This window comes from Ambystoma mexicanum, chromosome 14 (assembly GCF_040938575.1).
Source record: "Ambystoma mexicanum isolate Mex_15411 chromosome 14, UKY_AmexF1_1, whole genome shotgun sequence".
NCBI classification, from domain to species: Eukaryota; Metazoa; Chordata; class Amphibia; order Caudata; family Ambystomatidae; genus Ambystoma; species Ambystoma mexicanum.
In genome coordinates, this window is record NC_090940.1 from 301,897,877 (window position 1) to 301,918,745 (window position 20,869).

Here is a 20,869-nt window from a genome sequence, read left to right on the forward strand (position 1 = left end):
GGAATGTGTCCTTTACGGCCTCAAAAGAAGAAGTCGGGAAACTAGAGGACCTGTCGTGTGGAGGAGAGGCAACGACAGGTCTCACCCCTTTTTCAGACCTTTCCGCCTTTTGCTCGATTCTTCTTCCCATGCAACCAGCTGTTTTATTAACCTTGAAGATTCAGATTCAACTGCCCGGCCGGACACTTGAAGTGTTTGGATTGTTGGATAGTGGAGCATCGGGCAATTACATTGATGAGGATTTTGCTAGCACTCATAAAATCCCTCTTTTGCCCAGACACTCAGTCCTTCCTGTGGAGGTTATTGATGGTACTCCTTTGTCCTCTGGACCAGTTCGTCTGCATACTATCGGACTAAGACTTAGGATCGCCGATCATGTGGAGAGGCTTGCTTTGGACGTCATCAGGTCACCTACCTACAAGTTGGTCTTGGGGCTACCTTGGCTCCAGCATCACAATCCTGTTATTAATTGGAGGACTCATACCTTGACCTTCTCCTCCACCTCTTGTACCTCGAGATGCAGCTTGCCTGTCCAGACTCAGGCTTCTTCAACTAATCTGGAACTCCGAGACAAGGGGACTCACCTTTGTTCTGCATTGCTGATCCCTCCTGAGTATGCTGACTTCGAACAAGTGTTTGCCGAACCAAGTAATATACCTCTGCCACCTCATCGGTCGTTCGATTGTGCCATAGAATTGTCTCCGGGAGTTGAGATTCCGCATGGCAGGCTATACGCGTTGTCTCGGGAAGAGAGACGAGTATTACAGGATTATTTATCGGACTGCTTGAGTAAGGGGTACATCGTACCATCCAAGTCTCCCGCTGGGTTTCCTCTATTTTTCGTAAAGAAGAAGGAAGGTTCCTTAAGACCCTGTGTGGATTACCGGCTCTTAAACGATATCACCATCAAGGATCGGTACCCATTACCACTGATTCGAAGTATCTTAGAGACCCTACATCAGGCTCAGATTTTTACTAAGCTAGATCTTCGAGGGGCATATCATCTGGTCCGAATCAAGTGTGGAGACGAATGGAAGACGGCATTTAAGACTCCTTTTGGGCATTTCAAATATAGGGTTATGCCTTTTGGTCTGTGCAATGCCCCGGCGATTTTCCAACGGCTCATGGATCATATCTTTGGGGACATAATCGGAATCTCTGTCTGGATCTATCTGGATGACATCTTGATCTTTTCCCGATCTAAGGAGGAACACATAAGTCATGTACGAGAGGTTCTCGATCGGCTGCTCCATAATCATCTGTTTGTCAAGGCGGAAAAGTGTTCTTTCCATCAATCCAGGATCGAATTCCTAGGGTTTGTGATAAGTCAGTCCGGTATTGAGATGGATTCCAAGAAGGTAAAGGCAATTCAAGAATGGCAGCTACCACATGACGTAAGATCTCTGCAACGCTTTTTGGGATTTGCCAATTTTTACAGGCAATTCATTCCACGCTTCTCTGAAATCTCAGCACCTCTTACGAGATTGACAAGCAGCAAGATAACTTTTCTGTGGGATGATTCTGCTTCGCAAGCCTTTAACGCTCTGAAATCAGCCTTTATGGCTGCCCCGATCTTACGCCACCCACAGGATGAATTGCCCTTCATCGTTGAAGCAGACGCTTCGGACTTTGCTGTTGGAGCTGTACTGTTACAAAAGGATCCTGCTACGTCAATCGAACATCCCGTGGCTTACTTCTCTCGCAAGCTAAATCCTAGTGAGAGGAACTACGCAGTTATTGAGAAGGAGCTATTGGCCATCAAGATAGCTTTCGAGGAATGGAGACACCATCTGTTGGGAGCCCGTTTTTCGGTTGAGGTCCGTACAGATCATCGAAACCTACAGTATTTACGCTCTTTACAATGTCGGACACCCAGACAGGCTCGGTGGGCCTTCTTCTTTTCTCCGTTTGTGTTCCATATTACTTACATCTCCGGATCCTCGAATGTTAGAGCAGATGCCTTGTCTCGGTCCTTGGAGAGAGAGAAGAACGAAGATACCTCCAGTCAGATTCAACCTCTGATTCCTTCTCATCGTTTTCTGTCGACGGTATCGCCACTCTTAAAGTCGATATCTGATGCTACCCGGTCTGATCCTTGGAGGTCAGTCTTGCTCCAACGGCCCTCTATGTCTGAAAGTCATGGCCTCTTGTTCTTTCGGAAGAGACTATACATCCCTAAAGGGGATATTCGCGATGGCATTCTGCATGGTGTTCATGATTCCCCCATTGGAGGTCATCGCGGAATTCGTGCTACACAAGAGTTACTATCACGACAGTTTTGGTGGCCTGGTTGGGCTGAGGAAGTTCGGAAGTATGTACAGGCCTGCCCCATCTGTGCCCAATCCAAGGTTCCCAGACAACATCCTTTAGGGCTGCTCTCTCCTACTGAATTACCACCATACCCCTGGCACTCGATTGCTACCGACTTTATTGTCGATCTTCCCCCTTCTGCAGGACATACTTGTATTATGGTCGTAGTGGACTGTTTTACAAAGTATGCCCATTTCATTCCTTTTAAAAAGATTCCCACTGCGGTCCAGATGGCCACTGCTTTTCTTCACGAAATCTACCGTTTACATGGTCTTCCTGAGAAGATCATTTCAGATCGAGGGTCTCAGTTTCTCTCTTCCTTTTGGGGTAAGGTTTGTGGTCATCTCGGCATTCATAGGGCTTTAAGCTCGGGATATCATCCACAGACCAATGGTCTCACGGAGAGAACTAATCAGACCTTGGAAGCCTATCTCCGTAGTTTTGCTAATGCCACACAAACCAATTGGAGTACCTATTTAGACCTAGCTGAGGTCTCCTACAATAATTCTTTTCATTCGTCCATCGGAACCAGCCCCTTTTGTTGTTCTATGGGACAACATCCTAAGCTGATTCCTTTCCACCCTGTACCAACCAGTACGGTTCCTTTCGCTGACGCCTTGGTCTCCACAATCCAACAACAGCATGAATTGGCGCGTGCCTCTTTGACGGCCGCTCGTGACCGCATGAAGGTTCAGGCTGACCGTGGGAGGCGGATGGAACCCGATTTCCAGGTTGGTGATAGGGTTTGGCTGTCCTCTAGGAATCTGCCTCTCCGCAATCTACCTGTTAAGTTAGCTCCCCGATACTTTGGCCCATTTAGGATTGTCAAACGTCTATCCTCTGTAGCTTTTCGTCTCCAGCTGCCTCGTTCATGGCACGTTCATCCTGTTTTTCATGTTTCCCTCCTGAAACCCTATGTGGTAGATCCTTATGGTCGCTCCAGTGTTTGTCCAGCCCCAGTTCTAGTACAGGGGGTTCCCGGATTTGAGGTTCAGGAGATCTGTGATGCCCGCTATCGCAGGGGGGTGCTCCATTTCCTAGTGGATTGGAAGGGGTACCCGGCCTGTGATCGCACTTGGGAACCCTCTCGGCATGTGCACGCTCCGCGCCTTGTGCGCGAATTCTATCGGCGGTTTCCCTGGAAGCCTGGGGCTCCGGATCTTCCTAGGAGGGGGTATAGTGTCACGCTTACCAGGAGACCGGGGTTCACTGTTCGCGCTCCCCCTCCCTGGCGCCTCTACCCGCGCTTCCGCGTTTGGGGAGGCGCCGGGGGGAGAGCTCCAGGGACAGGCGCGGCAGCTCCGCGGCGCTTGCATCGGGGACCGCGATTACGGTCCCGCGCATGCGCCGTGGGGGCGGTCGCCGAGGCGTGGAGCAGCTTGCTGCCCAAGCCTCATTCTGGGGCCGCCGGCACCTGGCAACCATCGGGCTTGCGCTCCAGGCCTCGCAGGCGCCGGCGGCCCATAAAGGGAGAGACGCGGTCGGGAGCAGATCGCGTTTCAACGCGTTCTGTTCCGGATCGTGTCCTCGCCTTCTCCCGCTCTGTCAGTTAACGCTTACCTTGTTTCCCTGATCCTCCAGTCCTTACCTTCCCCTACTGCCGGTTTTTTCCCTCCTGTGGCCGGGGTTCTTCCTGGCTTCATTCTCTGGTCCAGCTTCATCCCCTCCGGGTTTCCTCTCTTGTTAGCCCTGGTTCCCTGTCCTCCTTCCTCTCTTCCCTTGGCCTGGCTATTTTCCTGGTTCTCCTGTGCCATTTTGGATTCTTTACCTCCCAGCTTTCACTGCCTGCTACAGGTGTGGCCTCCCACACCTTTGGATTCTGCTTCTCAGCACCCATTGCTTGCTACGGGTGTGGCCTCCCACACCTTTGGACTCTGCTTCTCAGCACCCATTGCCTGCTACGGGTGTGGCCTCCCACACCTTTGGACTCTGCTTCTCAACACCCATTGCCAGCTACGGGTGTGGCCTCCCACACCTTTGGACTCTGCTTCTCAGCACCCATCGCCTGCTACGGGTGTGGCCTCCCACACCTTTGGACTCTGCTTCTCAACATCCATTGCCAGCTACGGGTGTGGCCTCCCACACCTTTGGACTCTGCTTCTCAGCACCCATCGCCTGCTACGGGTGTGGCCTCCCACACCTTTGGACTCTGCTTCTCAACACCCATTGCCAGCTACGGGTGTGGCCTCCCACACCTTTGGACTCTGCTTCTCAGCACCCATCGCCTGCTACGGGTGTGGCCTCCCACACCTTTGGACTCTGCTTCTCAACACCCATTGCCTGCTACGGGTGTGGCCTCCCACACCTTTGGACTCAGCTTCTCAGCACCCTTTGCCAGCTGTGGGTGTGGCCTTCCACACCTTGGGACTCTTAACTTCTCTTCAAGGATTCCCTCCAACCACTTCTTCTGTCAACGCTGTGCAGAACTGCCATCTCTGCAATCTGGTTGTGGCATTGGGAATCGGTCCATCTTCCACCCAGTTCCCATTCAGGGTGGAGGAAGGGCTGGTTGCTTGTGTCACCAAGTCTTCCCGTCAGCCTGGCTGCCCCGTCGAGACCATCCAGAAATACAGGTACGCAGCATTCCCGTGATTCTCATCTTAACAAGAGGAGGCTGAGGGAATCCTGAAAGAGAGCGGCGTGTCATCTGCATAACACTGAAAGTGAGAGGAGAAGGTGGAAATCGTGTGGGCTAAAGGGCCCAAGTAGACATTGAAAAGCCAGGGTGAAAGGTTTGAGCCCTGGGGAACACCACATGTGGAGAGAGAGGCGGAGAGAGAGGTGGTGGAGGGAAAGGACCCAAGTTGGACCTGGGAGGGTCGGTCCAGGAGGATGGAGGCCAACCACTCCAGGATTAAAGGGGTGGAGGTAGGAAGTATATAGGAAAGAAGATGATCAATATCATCACAAAAGGATCCAAAAGGGCAAGGAGGTCAATATATAAGAAAAGCAATATGATAGGGGTTTGAAAAGATATTATAAGAGAATTCCAACGAAGAGTAAGTAGGGAGAACCAAAGATGAAGAAATGAGTGAGAAAGAAGATTGATAGAGGATGCCAATACCCCCTCCACGAGCAATGGGATGATTCCTGTCACCCAGCCTTTGGGTCTGGTTTCTCTTATCCCACCTTGGGGTCTGGTTTGGCATTTCCACCCTCTTCATGGCTCCCTGGAGTGAATGTGTACATCTGTTTCTGTGTGGTGCTCCTCTGGGCAGACATTCACGCAGGCTTGCACGGTTTCTCCCTTCTGGCTTCGTCGTCCATGTGTTCCATTTGTGATGGAGCTGGTGCTTCCTTTCCCCTGGCTTCATGCGGGGCTTCTGCATTGCGCCACTCGTTCGCTGCTCAGACGTTCTCCACTGCTGGAGACTCTCATGGACTATGCTTCGCCAGTACTGGCTCTGGCAGGATTGCAGAGCATTTGGCGAGTTGATCCGCCATGCCGGACGTGTGCTCGCTTCTCTCTGCCACACCGACCACGAAGAGATTGCACCTCATCCATGGACTTCTCTTCTCCTCAGGTCTAACACTGATTTGGTCTTTATTATCCATGCAACGCGGGGGTAGGCTTATCCCCCATTCTCCATTTCAAGTTGAGGATGATGCCTGGAAAGGGTCAGAAACCAAACCAGATGTTGGGTGTAGGAAGTGGTAAGTCATTATACAAGTTAACTCCCATATAACCAAAACACTATTAGATTCCTGGGACAAGGGAGGATAATGCATATCCTTATGTCAGGATTGGCTGTCCTCTAAGGGGGATTTCACCCCTAGCGAATGGCTCTATCCTTTGGGAGTGTTAAGCTTAGTGGGCTCACCTCTTTAGTCCCAAAGGTGGTGACTCCCACTTGGGCAGAAGCAACAAATTCCTTGGATTCGTCACATAACTCCATCGTCCATCATTGGTTTTATGCCCTCCTCCAGTCGGCCTAGGGGATAACTATTGAGGAAATCTTAATTTTCTTGCTCTTTCTGATTTCTATGCTCTATTGTGAAACAGGAAGGCTGTAGATCTAAAAACCATCTCATTACCCTGGCGTTGGTGTCTTTTCTCGAGTAAATCCTTGTCAATGGTGAATAGTCGGTCATGAGTCAGAACATCCATCCCATTAGACAAATAGCAAACTGGTAGTGGCCCACTCTGTAGGCAGAGCTTCCAGTTCCACAGTTGCATAACTTAGTTCTTGAGAGAACAATTACTTGCCTCTGTATAAGACCGGGTGTTCTTGCCCATCATGCAACTGCTGGGACAGGACAGCTCCTAATCCCACTTTGAACACATTGGTTTGCAGGAGGAACTCCTTGTTAAAGTCAGACATCTTAAGGACAGGTTCATTGCAAAGGATCTTTTTTAGGCCCTCAAAGCTATGTTGGTCCTAGTGAGTACAGACAGGTTTTTTTGTTCTTTATCTTGTCTACGGCAATGGTAGAAAAGTTTGGAATCAACCAACAGTAATAACCGGCCAGCCATATGAAGGCTTTAAGGTCCTTTTTGTTTTTGGTGGGGAGGTTCGGGCCACTGTCTTCACTTTCTGATCCTGAGGCTGGATGAGATCATTACCTACAAGTAGCTTAGGTACTTCACTGCATTGTCCGCTAGGAGAAATATTTTGGGTTGGCAATTTCAAAGTGACTCTCTCCCTTCGGTCAGCAGACTGATTTCACCTGGGTTTCTCCACCAGTCAGTCTCCCACGCTCCCTCCCTCTCTCTCTCTCTCGCTCTCTCTCTCTCTCTCTCTCTCTCTCTCTCTCTCTCTCTCTCTCTCTCTCTCTGTAGCTCTGCCCCTCAACTCTCTTCTACCTACTTTCACTCCTCTCCCAATCTTCCCTCCTCTCTCTCGACACTCCTCCCTCTCTTTCTCTTCTCGTTTTGTAGGATGTTTTAATTAGGCAACATCTAATTCAGGGGAACTGTCCACACACCCCACACCGGGGGTGCTCAATTTTACTTTATTTGATAAAGTTCTTTTTATGACTCTGGGACCGCAAATGTAGCAATATGGATTCCTTACAGCCTCTTTCCCCTTTTGGGACAAGAATCAGACAGGGTTGCACAGAAGTTCTATTTATTTGAAAAAAAAATTGTAATAATTGAAACAATTTAAATATCGACCAGTTACACATCTATAAACTTCCAATATCAAATGGTACTACAATGAAAAATGTACAATATACTGGTTGCATCTCTTTTATATGCTACATGTACTTGAATAGTCATTTGTAAACACACATTACCATATGTACAGTTTGTTTATCATGGGCACACATGCACCATTGATTGAAAAATGCATGAGCGTTTAGACTCGTATTTGTTAAAACCCAAATCAAATCACAACATCTGTGCCTTTCTGATTCTTTGTCCTTTCCCTTTATTGAAAATAGATAACACACCCTTACTGTGTTACACGTATCACACCTTCAAACCACGTTCTAGAAAATTCAAATTAAATAGGTTATTGCATAACTGGATGTGAATTCCTTGCACAATGAAAGCATATGTATATTAAATTCCCTTCAGTGGTGTTTCTATTGCACTACTGTGTAAAAGTTTACCTTTCTCACATTCAATGGGCAACTTAAAAGCGGCAAAATGGGTAGCAAATATTCACCCTTTCCCTTTTGTCTTGAGCAACTCAGCATTAACAACAGTATTCTGCTTAATGGTGTATCTAGGAGTGACTCCAGTTATATCATTTTTTTAGGTGTGCACACAGTCAGATATCCATTTGACTCCCAAAATACACGTTCTGTGCTAGACGTCTTCGCCTAGAGAAGTAGTGCAGGGATCACACTGTATACTGTGAGAAACCTGGGGGTATTCTCACTTCCACTCCCTTTGGGTCTTCTACACAGGTGGCCAGGGAAAGGCCATCAGTCTTGGATCCCGACCCTGGGGGTGGAGAAGCGAGGGAGGATCAAATGGGTGGAGGGTCCTCGGGGAGAGGGGTGTCTTTAGGCGAGACACGGTATTCCCCACTTCCATACCAGGAGGAAACCTTTATTCCAAGGACAGTTATGGGATATTGTTATCCATGTCCCATTGACCGAAAAAAGGGTATGGGATACACTCCGTCCAATTGGATCAGGAAGAAAGCAAAGGGAGTTACATATAAGCTGGGTGGCAGGTCTTTGAGGACTACTAGTGGGATGCATTTGGGCTCTTGTATGCCCCTTTCCCCACTAATGGCCAACCCAACTCTTCCCCCGTCTCTATGGGATATTATAAGCCAACTCCCCTGACTTCCTCCTATAAAACTACAAAAAGTACTGAGACGAGAAATAGGCAATCTGGAGGAATGAGTAGTAGTTGTTTTTACCACAGTAGTACTGGGACGAGGAAGAGGCCTGCTGACAGAAGTAGAGGTCTGTCATGTCCCCTTAATGATGGTCAGGCAGGTCTAATTGTAAACTCGCCCATGCAGCCTGTTAAGGGGCTGCAGGTCTATTAAAATCCCCATCTAATGAGAGAGAGAGAGGAAGCAGTGACGGGAGCAGTGGCAGTACAATTGCAGCAGCAGCAGAGGGACCAAGAGACACAGCGCAAGCTGCCCGTGTGGAGCACACCTATGGTTCAGAGAAGAGCGGCCCGGGAGCTGAGGCTCTGTGGAACCGAAGGAGCCTTGAAAGGGGAGCTGTGTTGGAAGGCTGTCCCTTTTTCTATTGGTCAAAGTGCTCATTCTCGGCGGGCCAGAAGCTGTCCCAGAAGTGCCTAAAGGGCAGGAGGTGGAGCCCTGAGGCAACGACCAGGAGCCTGGGAGACCACTGCTGCAGGAACTTGCATCGAAGCAACTAGTGAGTTTCTTAGCAAACAGAAACCCGGTATGGGAGTGATTGATCGTACGTGCGCGCAAGGTTATTTTGTATCACAGTGGTTGCGTTAATGGTGAGACACGTTTTCGAAGGTCTCTGATCCAAATCCTTGCAAACCAGTGACTAATAGGACTTTGTAATCCTTGAATCGAGAGACGATACTTTGTTATGGAGTGGTCGCGTGCATATGAAAACACGTTTTTGGAGATGAGGACAAACTAGCTACGATATATCATTCCATTGTGGTCGGAGGAGTGAAGAACAATTGTGAAAAAGGAGGGACAGGGTCTCAAGGTAACATTGTGAGCATGCCCAATCTCCAACACACATACATGGGGAATTACATAGGTTGGTCCATTTGTGATGTCAGAACTAGTCCCACTGATGTTTATTGCTTACTATCAAATTATACCTTTTAAATTATGTGATTTTAATGTAGATATCATATTTTTCTATGTATTGTTTGATTTTAGTGGGATTCTTTTCAACTGTGATTTATATGTTTCTGTATTTTGTCTGAATTGTGCAAAAGGACGCCAAGTGCCTCCTAAATGCACCCTAAATTAAAACATTTTTTAAAAAGATGTCAGAATAAGGAGATAATAATAATTGATATTATAGGTTATTACATTGCTTCTTGCATCTCTTCACAGGTCAGCCTTGTTAGGCAAGGTTCTGCGGATCGACGTGGACAACAATAATCATGGCCCACTTTATAGAATTCCACCAGACAACCCGTTTGTTAATGATGTGTCAGCCCGGCCTGAAATATATGCGTATGGTGTTAGAAACATGTGGCGTTGCTCTTTTGACCGAGGCGACCGCTCTTCAAAAGAAGGAAAGGGACGTCTTTTCTGTGGCGACGTAGGGCAGAATAAATTTGAAGAAGTGGACATCATAGAGAAGGGGAAGAATTACGGGTGGAGAGCAAAGGAAGGGTTCAGCTGCTACGATAAGAAGCTCTGCTCCAATTCTTCTCTAGGTATTTTTTAAGAATTATACTCTATTGTTTACAGACAGTCCGTAATAATGATTATGCCATAAATAGAAAGGATACTTAAATAGTATTAGGTTGTGTTTTTTTAATGTTATTTTAGTAATACTACACGGCATGGTTTATAGTCATTCCATCGACAGCCAACGCATCTAATGCCATACCATCTAAAAAAAGCATCTAATGCATTTTTTTCTTTTTTTTAACCTTTAAAACCCATTATTATTAAACTAAACCCTTTACCATCTAAAAAAATGCATTAGATAATTTGTTTTAGTTGTTTATTTAGATGGTTTGGCTGTGGATGCTTTGGTTGTCAATGCAATGCAATGCAATACCCACAATATATATGTTGCATGTTTATTCCTCTTCAAAAACCAACTGTATGCAGTCATTTATCTATTTTAATTGGAACTAGGATTGTTTGTAGTAAGGGGAGCTTGCACAAAATGTATTGATTTATGTTTGAGAAATGTTTGGCCTTTGTGCTGTGGTGCTAACAAATTCACACATTGTTTTGGCAAGTCTGTCATTAAAGGAATGGTGCGCTCAGAAATGATAATTTATAAAATGATTGCCAAAAGTCTAAAACTTAGTTTAGACATATTTTGAATGGAAGTTCCTATGTAAACACTTTGAGAAAACGAAGCTCACTGTGTTTAAATGGGAGCATACATTTTTGTGATTTCAGGCCGCCTCCTTAGCTCTGCCCTTGCGGCACTAAACAAGCAGCAAAAGCCCCCTACTGGGAGCTTTTGCTTAGTGCAGCCTGAGCAGAGCTGAGGAGACTGCCTTCACTTTCATTTTACGTTTACTGTGCTCCCCAAGCCCAGGCAAGCCCAGGGAAGCACAGAAAACATAAAATGAAGGCAAAAAGCTGAGGCGCACCAATTAAAAATAGAACGTTGTTGTATTTGTGATTGCCATGGTGGGAAAACCACAGCAATCACAAATACAACAATGTTGTTATTCTGACAGTGGCAGCTTTCGCGTGGAGTCTCCTGGTCTCCCCCAACCTTGAGGGAGTCCAGGAGAATCCCAGCGATAGCTGCCGCATTCAGAATAACAACGTTTTTGGATTTGAAAATACTGCAGCATTTACAAATCCAAAAACGTTGTATTTCTCACTGCGGCAGCTTTCGCTTTGAGTCTCCTGGACTCCCTCAGAGTTCGGGGAGCCCAGGAGACTCCACGCAAAAGCTGCCGCAGTGAGAAGCACTGCTGCATTTCTAAACACCCGCGTTGTGTTTCTGCCTGCAGCAGCTTTCACTTTGGGGCTCTCGGGCTCCCCATGGGATTTGTGCATTACAGCGTCCATGGGGAGCCCGAGAGCCCCAAAAAGAAAGCTGCTGCAGGCAGAAACACCGCGACATGGAAACACAATGTCACAAAATGGATGCTCCCTAGTGCTTCCCATTTTAAAGTTTGAGCTTCATTTGCTCAAAACTTTACATAGGGACTTTAAAAAAATATTTTTTCTAGATATTTCTTTTATTATTGGCCATTTTTTTGCCAATAATATTTCTGACCACACCATTCCTTTAAAGAGTAGCTGGGAATATTTTTTCAACCAACTGTGGATTCGTAAGTATCTATGACTAAGGAAGGGTGCTTCTAAAAGGGCATTGGTTGTCATGGGCAGGGCAAGTGTAAAGCTAAAGAGCTGGACACAAGAATGTGGTTCTTAAGAAAGTAAAGTTTATCTACACAATCAAAATGTCAGATGGTTTCTTCACCAAAAAGTAATGATCAAAGGCGCATTCGCTTATGGAAGTCTTGGCTTGGGGCCTTCCGGGCCCAACCCCAGTGTCCATTAACACCCTGGTCTTTGTCTACAGGTTGCAGGTTTCCCCAATTAAAATGGTCTTACTCTGTGACATTCGCAAGTCATATATTCAAGAATACCTCTCGAGTGACTACAGCCCCAGACAGCATCAGTTGAAATCAGCCCTTGGCTATATAAGCGATCTGGTTTTGATTCCACAAGTAAAGCTTGATTTATCCGATCTGTTGAACTTGATGAAATCCATAGGAGGTCAAGATCATATGGTTTCAAAGGTATATCATTTACTACATGTATCTTCAAAAGGAAATGACCGGTTGTTGCAATCTTGGTTGTTCTGTCTGGAGGAAGAGATGACACCTCAGCGATGGGAAGCATTATGCAAAAATAACCCAAGGATGTCTATGAACAATGGTGAATGAACAAGACAAGTTCAAATTTTAAACAGTGTTTTATGGGCCCCTTGTGGGGCATGATGTGGCTTAGCATGCCATGTGCTATCTGGCCTCTTAGGCCGTCTGGGTTCCGTACCACTCTTTCCCCCTGGTGGCGTATCTTGTGGCTCAGCTCGGCATGGCTATTCGGCATCTCGGGTCGTCTGGTTTTTGTACTGTTTTCATCCCCTCATGGGGTATTTTGGTGCCTCACCGCCCTCTAACCACTCCTCTCTATCAGCCACACTGGTTCTCGGTGGCAGTGCTAGTCGGGGGGAAAAGTATCTTCCGTTTTGTGCTCTAAGGCTGTCTCTCTACTTAGAACTTGCTTTTTTATGTTCCTCCTTGGAGCAAGAGAGAGGACCCAATAAGAGCATTGTCTCTGCTCTTCAGACATCGAATTTAACTGGGATCCCTTGAGGAGAAGGGACAAAATCCCTGGATTAGTTACAAGAGCCATCTATTGTCAGTAGGTAGAAATTGTGGTGGATCTGTGTAGGTTGTAGAGAGTGCGGGTAGCAAAGTGGAGGACTTTTTTCTAGAGGGATTAAGGAGTAGAGAGGAAGGCCAAGGAGTGGGCTTGAGCAGTAGTCAGTTTGCCGAGTTTTTGCAGTGTTTAGTAAGAAAAGGACACATTTTCTGAATGTTGAAGAGATTAATACAAGCAGCGGAGGCAGTGGTAGTGATACATTTTTACAATCGTAGGCCAATATCAAAGAGGAAACCAAGAATGCGAGCGTTGGGTAGGGAGCAAGAAGGTCAGATGGAAATGAGATAAGAGGGGGGAGGCTAAGGATGGCATTGGAAGCAGAGGGAAAGATGACTTCCATTTATGAAAAGTTCAGCATAAAACAGCAGAGAGCCATTCAGTGAGTTATTGCAGTGAGACAGTTCGTAATTCCTTCCGAGATGGCTGGTGTGAAGGAGGGAGTTACGTTCAAGGAATGTGTCTGCAGAGTGCTTGGGGAGGGTAAAGTTCCCCAGCATGACATGGGCAGGTGGATAGGAAGTGACTCAAGGAGAAGGATCAGATTCGGAAAATGGACTTGAAAGGTCCATGGGGTTGATAGAGAGCAAGAACAGTGAGAGGAGTAGGCGGAAGAAGTTGAATAGTGGCATATTGAAAAGAATAAGAGTTGATGTCAGATGGGGTACAGTCAGTGTTGAGAGCCTTATTGATAGGAATCCCACAACAGTGCCCTTCCCAACAGGTAAGGAGAGTGTGAAAATGTAACAGAGTCAGTGTGAAGAGATGCTAGCATAGCAGAGCCATGAGCGGAGATCCAGGTTTCTGTGACAGCAAGAAGTGAAAATTGAGGTTGATAACAGTCAAAGTGGTGAGTGATGCAGGAAGACTTGTTGCAGAGGGATTGGGCATTCCATAAACCAATAGAAAGATTGATAGGAGGTGGGGGAGAGGAGCAGGTGTTCTGCGGTAGGTGAGGGGGTATAGATGAAGGTGGAGATTCTGGGTACACAGGAGCTTCATATTTGTGGTGTGCAGGGGGTACGGAGGAAGAGGGTGAGGCCAGAGAATAGTGCATAATATACACCAAGTTGAGGATGATGGCTAAGAAAGAAGGGAAGGAGAAAAGTGAGTAGAAAGAGGAATGATGCAAAGTCAAACTGCATGATGACGGGTAGAAGAAATAGACACATGAAGACAATGAAGAAAGAGTGCAGCCCAAGAAAGAGAGAGGGTAGGTAAGTGAGCCAAAAGTGAAGTGAAGGGATGGATGATTGGCAGAGAAGATGCAGGTGTAAGTTAGGAGTTTGCCTGAAATTAGACTATACTTAGCCAAAAGACAGTTAACGGCTCAAAACAACAATGTTTCTTGTGCTGTGAGGTAACATTAGCTCAGTAGTGAATGGATAGTCAATGAGTGAAAGGATCCCTAGGCCTATAAGCAGCAGTTCGGTAAAGGGTGAGCTTGACGAAGTCCTGGCTTGTGCAAGGGTTCTGGCCCTAGGCCCTTTCCGGCCCCAACAGACCAAAACAGGGAGTTATCCATTCCTGCTTTTGGCCCTTTGCTTAAAACGCCTGTCATGGACTCCCTGGGGAGACTGAATAAGGGAAGCAGTGTGTCACATGACCCGCTGAGAGCTAATCACGGTGCTCCAGATGATGTCCACACTTGCAGGCAGAGTCCTGGGTGGCCAGGAATAAAATAAAACAAATATTGAAAATAAACCTCTGTTTTCTCAGTCTGTAAATCAATTGTTAGAGGAATCTTTGGTAAACAATGGAAGTTATTGCAATGCAGGCCACTTCAGTCCCGGTAAAATTCCTTCAATGTAGAGAGAGCAGGTGAACTGTGCTGGTTTGTTTTGTCCCTGTCTGTTAAGCACAACTTCCTATCCACAGGACTCTGACTGTTTCTCATGAATGTTTCCTTTGGGGGTTGGTGAATTCAAAATGCTGCAACTCTGCGTAAACTGGAAGGTATTCATTCAATGCAGGGTTTGTGGTTCTGGCTATGGGACTGAAAGAGCTCTATAGAAACCACAATATTATGATTAGAGGTATCCTCAAAGGTGATTGTCATTGGTTGTTGAGGGTGAGATACTGCTATTGAGATTGCCTCCTGCCGTACTGCAGAGACCCAGTGGGAATGATCTAGGAATCCCCTGTATATCTCCTACTGGCTAGACCCCACTAGCTTGGGGCACACCATGGCCCTTTAATTACCCTGTTGTTGGTGCCCAAGGTAGGATGACATGGATCACTTTAGTAGATGGGTGTGTTATATTTTAAGTTGTCAGCACAGACTGGTAAGTAGCAGTGACCTCTCATGTCTATCATTTAAGTAAACAACAAAGGGAGTTGCATGGTTCTACTAGCATGTGCATGTTACCAGACTTCTTGTGTTTCAAGATTTTATTGGATGAAATTAGGTATACAAGGCTAATAATACAAACATTATATATCAAGAATAGCAGCATAGGTGAAACCAGGCAAACAAGATATAATAAAACTTAATACTAAGATGAGCCAAGTATCCTTATAACATGAAGTTTCAAACCAGTAATAATAATTTTTTAATATTTAGGAGGATAAACAATACAAACACCAAGACAGAACACCAACTGAACAAACCAATAAGAATTTACATGGATAGATAGTCATTGAATGATTGCCATTTCAAACTATACTTATTTTGCAGGTCAGGGATGGATGCATTACAGCCTTCCAATCTGTGGATATTGCATATAGAATTCAACCAGAATTTATAATGAATTTGATTTAGGTTTTTCCAATTAGTCATGATATTTTGGATTGCCACCATTAAGCATATATCAAACAGATATCTAGTATGTTTGTTGATTGAGTTGTTATGTAGCAAGGAGCTACCTAAAATAAGAAAATAAAACAACAATCCATAGTAAGGTTAAAAATGCATTTGATGGTATTCCACACAGAGTGTTCCAGAATGACTTGACATATTGGCATTCTTTAAACATAGATTTAAAAGAACCTTGAACTTGCAAGCAGCTACAGCAATTATCATTGGGCGATAAACCACATTTGAAAAGGGATACAGGGGTGATAAAGGCTCTGTGGTAAAAAAAGAATAAGGTTTGGATAAGAATTGCAGAGGTGCTAATTTTAGAAATACACTGCCATTTGGGGGGGGGAGGTCAGCAAAACTGATGAGTCAACAGTACGCAGTCTCTTCTCCAGTCATTGTGAAGACCATCAATCCTCGGGGTAGGTGAATTATTTAATAAGATGTTATAGTACATAGATGCTGTTGTATTAGAGTTGAGCATATGAAGCAGTCTTAGCGCATCAGGATTATTGGAACTATACATCAGTGTCTCTAAATGTTGTATTATTGCTGCAATAATTGTAAGACATTACATCAGGGCAGATCCAGGCATATGAAATTTGACAATAAATTCATCGAATATAATGGGAATACCACATTTAAATAACTGATTACAGAATGTGATGCCCTTCTTAGAGAGCCACGGCTTCCAGCGAATGGATTTACCTTTGATTTTAATTAAGGGGTTATGCCAAATGAAAGGGGATATGAATAAGGATTGCTTAGCTATGGATGGGAACATCAGTATCTTAAGGGAAAGGATAGACTGACGAAAACAGGAGTATTTAGTACATTTATTTTTCCCTTTAATAAGGTAAAGGTCAGCGGGGGACATTGGGGAAGCCATAGTTCTCCCCGGGCATATCCACATAGGCACTCGAGATGATACATCCTGAGAAAATCACCACTGTGTTTGCTTAACAGTAAAAGCTAAATGATATTTGTTTAAACCGGGGAATCCTACCCCTCCTTGTGAGCGGCATCCTTTGAGCTTACTAAGCGAAATTGTATGTTTCTTTTTCCCCCCATAAAAACTTGGTGAGATAAGAATGTATAGATTGAAAAAAGGAAGGAGAAAGCGGAATGGTCAGCATATAGAGGAGATATAGTATAATGGGGGAAATCATCATCTTAATCGATTCCAGCCGGCCCCACCAGAAGAGTTAAAGGGGGGGGGGACCAAGAGGAAACTAGATCTTTGACTCTGGCCAACATACTATCTGAATTATGTTTACAAATACTATTGATGGAAGCAGAAATATGGATAACTAAATATTTGAATGCTAGGGGACACCACTTCATACCTAAAGTATTAGTGTGAAACGGGGTGCAATGGATATTAAGTGGAAGGATCTCCAATTTGTCAGTGTTAAGTTTGTAGCCTGACACATCTGAAAATCTAGATATAATAATAAGTAGATGTTGGGCTCACTGCTGAGGGTTTATTAAGAATAAAAGTACATTGTCGGCATAAACCGCCATTTTGATATGCAAATTGTCAAATGAAATTCCCAGAATATTATCATTTTGTCTTATGGCTTCAAGAAAAGGTTCTAACGCTAGAATAAAGAGAATAGGGGATAGTGGGCAGCCCTGACGTGTTCCTCTAGATAAGGGAAAGAAGGAGGATAGTTGACCATTTGCAAAGACAGCGGTTTTGGGGTTGGAATATAGAACTTTGATTATAGATAGAAAAGGGGGACCAAAACCATGCCATTTGAGCACTTGGAACATAAAATCCCATTCAACTCTATCAAAAGCTTTTTCAGCGTCAAGAGCTATTGCTGCAAAGGGGTAACTTGATTTATTTAAAATGTCAACAATGTCTAAAAGAAGTCTAATGTGAGAGGAGGACACTCTACCTTTTACATATCCAACTTGGTCTTGCTTAAGGAGATTGGGTAGGAAGAGGAGAAGTCTATTGGCAAGAATATTTGCATACATTTTACAGTCAGATTGAATAAGGGAAATTGGACGGTAGTTTTGGGGAAGTTCAGGATCTTTATTAGGTTTAGGAAATACTAATAGCATAGCTTCTGAAAAAGAACCTTGGGCCATGTTATTCTAAATGCAATGAGAATAGTTTGTTGAGTTTAGGGACTAGAAGATTGGAAACATGGGCAATAAAATCAATTGGAAAGCCATCTGGCTTTACCTTTTTTAAGGTTTTTAATAGCTAAATGAATTTCATAGGGGGTAATTGGAGCATTGGGTGAAGAGAGGTCAATTTGAGGATAGGAGTTACGAGGTATGTTATATATGAAGTTATTAATAGCTGCATTGTTAGGAGGGGCTTTGAAAAGTGTAAAGATTGGAATAGAATTTCTTGAAGGCCTACACAATTTCTTCATCCGAACATTTCCTATTTCCTAAGGGATCTTTAAAAATAACAATTTTTGTTTGCTCTTTCTTAAGTTTAAGGTAAGAAGCCAATGTTTTACTGGTTTTATTGGAAAATTGATACATTTTGGCTTTGTATTTAAGCAAATTAGAACATGAATATTGTGTAATCATTTTATTGTATTGAAATCTAAGTTTCAAAATGTCCCTACGCACTGCAGAAGAGTTAGTGCGGGCAAATTTAATTTCTAGTGGTTTAAGTTGTTTGAGAATGGATTCAGATTCAAATTTAAGGTTTTTCTTCTTGTTAGCTACAAAAGAAATAATATGACCTCTCAGGATCACTTTATAGCAGTCCCAATTATTGCGGATAGAAGTATCCTGCTCTTTATTTTCAGCAAAAAAGTTATTATGTTGGGTAATATGTTGTGTGAAGGATGCATCATTTAATAGGCTAGTATTAAATCTCCATCTGCAAGAGTTATGAAAGGTTATTGGGGTAGCAATTTGAATATGCACTGGAGCATGATCAGAGATGGTGATGGATTTTATCTGGGCATCGAGTAGAAGGCTAACCATAGAACTGGGGATGAAAATATAATAAGCCGTGAAAAGGAGTTGTGGGGTGTAAATTCAGAGTGGGTGGGATGTAAAATACGCCAAGCATTACTAAGGCCTAATTCAGATATAAAGTTAATAAATTGTGTATGGGACGTAGTGTTAGTATATCTCACCTTGGATTTCCTGTTTTACCTGATTACAATCAACACATACAATCAAATTAAGGGGGTTACAGAGTAGTATAGCATTTCTGAGTTGTTTCCAAAAGGAGGGATCGGCAGAGGTAGGTCCATATACATTAAGAATTGTATACGTAGTAGATTCAACTAATATCTTAAGGATAACCCATCGTCCTGACTGACCAGAATCCGCAGATATAATTTTGCATTTGAGGGTGTTGTTAATGAGTGTGATTACTCCATTTCTTTTCCCGTTAGCAGCCCTCGAAAAAACCTGAACTTCCCAATGCCGCATATGTTTTGCTGCTTCATCAGCTGAAAGATGCGATTCCTGTATGCAGGCTATAAAGGGTTTAATCTGTTGCGGTGTGAAAGTACTTTTTGTTGCTTAATGGGAGTATGCAAGCCTTTAACATTCCAGGATACAATATTTTGCGGCATCAATCGAAGCAAGAAAGGATAATGTAAATTAACATAACAAGCAATTTGAATAAATAGTTAGCTTTAAGGCATTAAATCCTGTTAGCAAGTATAAAGATACTAGTACCCAGCAAGGCGAAGGACCACATGAATGGAATAAAACACAAGAGAAGAGGTGAGACAAACAATGAAGACATGAAAATTGGTAAAAAAGAGTTATAGTCAAAAAAGTTCAACAGAACGGTAGCAAACAGGAACCAGCCACACCAATTCATGTCTAAAGATGAAGTAATGGTGGGGAGGAGAGCCAAAAAAGAGAAGGAGATAGGCCCACAGAAACCCCACTCCGGTGGAGAATTCAGACATGAACGCAATTACCTTGATTGAGGAAACTAACATCCTTCAAGTGAAAGGATTTGAAGTATTCATATCATTTATTTTATGGGATTGAATAAATTGCCTTAAGTCTCCTGTGTTCTGAAAAGTTCAGGTATGGCCATTTAAAGTGACTTTTAAGGTGGCTGGGTCGGTAATGCCTTAGCTGGCATTCAGTTGTTTAAGGGCTGGTCAGCGGTTTCCTTGGATACGTCTTGGGTGATGAAAATTATTTTTCCTTCCCAGGTCAGAAGTTTGATTTCTTTAACTTTTGCCATAAGTGTCACATGGGTCAAGTCTAGGAGAGCAAGTATGAGGGTCCTAGGTGAGTCATGTGAGATTCAGGGTGATCTAATAGGTCCTATTCGATGCACTCTTTGTATATTTAGTTGCAAAGATGGCGGCAGGCTTAGGATTCGAAGTAGGAACTCATAAACAAAAGCAATAGGGTTATCCCTTTCAATTTCTTCCAGAAGGCCAATGATGCGAAGATTGTTTCTTCTATTCCTGTTTTCACGATTCTCAGCTTGTTGTTTTAGAGTTGCAACTGGTATTTCTAGGTTGGTAACTTTATTCGAGATATCTTCTGCATTTTCAACTCTTCTTTCCACTTCATTCATTCTAGCATCAAAGATGTTCCACTTGTTATCCAATTGTTGCAATTTGGCATTGGTATCCTCCATGAAGGTTTTGATCCCTCTTATCTCTGATAGAATAGTTTGCAAAACAGGGTCAGTCACATCGTCTTCAGGTGTAGCAGATTCAATCTTTTGCCTTTTAAGAGTAGTCAGGGATGACAAGGGGATCTCTTTAGTTTGATTCTTTTTTTAGGCCATAATGTAATCAGAGACTGTGTGAATATAATGTCTTAAGTTCTTTCCTTCACTTCTTATATTCTCTGTTCTTTTCTTCCTTGTTAACCTCCCTTTTAAGTACGTTGTTCCTTTCCCCTCTTTACTCTTCCTTATCCTTCCTTCTTTCTTTATTTCTTGCCTTTCGATTTCCTTAATTTGTCTCCTTTTCTTTTTCTTGTTTATTCTTTTTACTTTCTGTTTCCTCCCTTCCCCTCTTTTTTCTCCTTCTCTTCCTACGTGCTCCTTCTTCTTTCAACTTCTTTCTTTACCTTTCTCTCTGCCTCTTCCTCACTTCTTTCTTCCTTTATATTTTACAAATTTCCTCCCTTTGTCCTTTAAGTAAAACCAAACTATTAAAAGAAAAATGTCAAGTGTTGAATAGAGAACAGTGGGTTGGCTCAGAGGACTATTATGGAAGAGGGCAAAGGGAAGGCCAAATCACAATATGAGAGGAAGGGTAACTTCCTGTCAGGAATC

The 20,869-nt window shown here is 44.0% G+C and overlaps 1 protein-coding gene across 1 annotated transcript in view; it reads left to right on the forward strand.

Moving 5' to 3' along the window:
• The window catches only part of HHIPL1 (HHIP like 1), a 472,587-nt gene that overhangs the window by 76,039 nt on the left and 375,679 nt on the right, over positions 1 to 20,869 (forward strand). Inside the window, exon 4 of the mRNA XM_069637428.1 lies at positions 9,777 to 10,105. Coding sequence (XP_069493529.1) covers positions 9,777 to 10,105 — 329 coding nt within the window. The remainder of the gene's footprint in view (positions 1 to 9,776; positions 10,106 to 20,869) is intronic.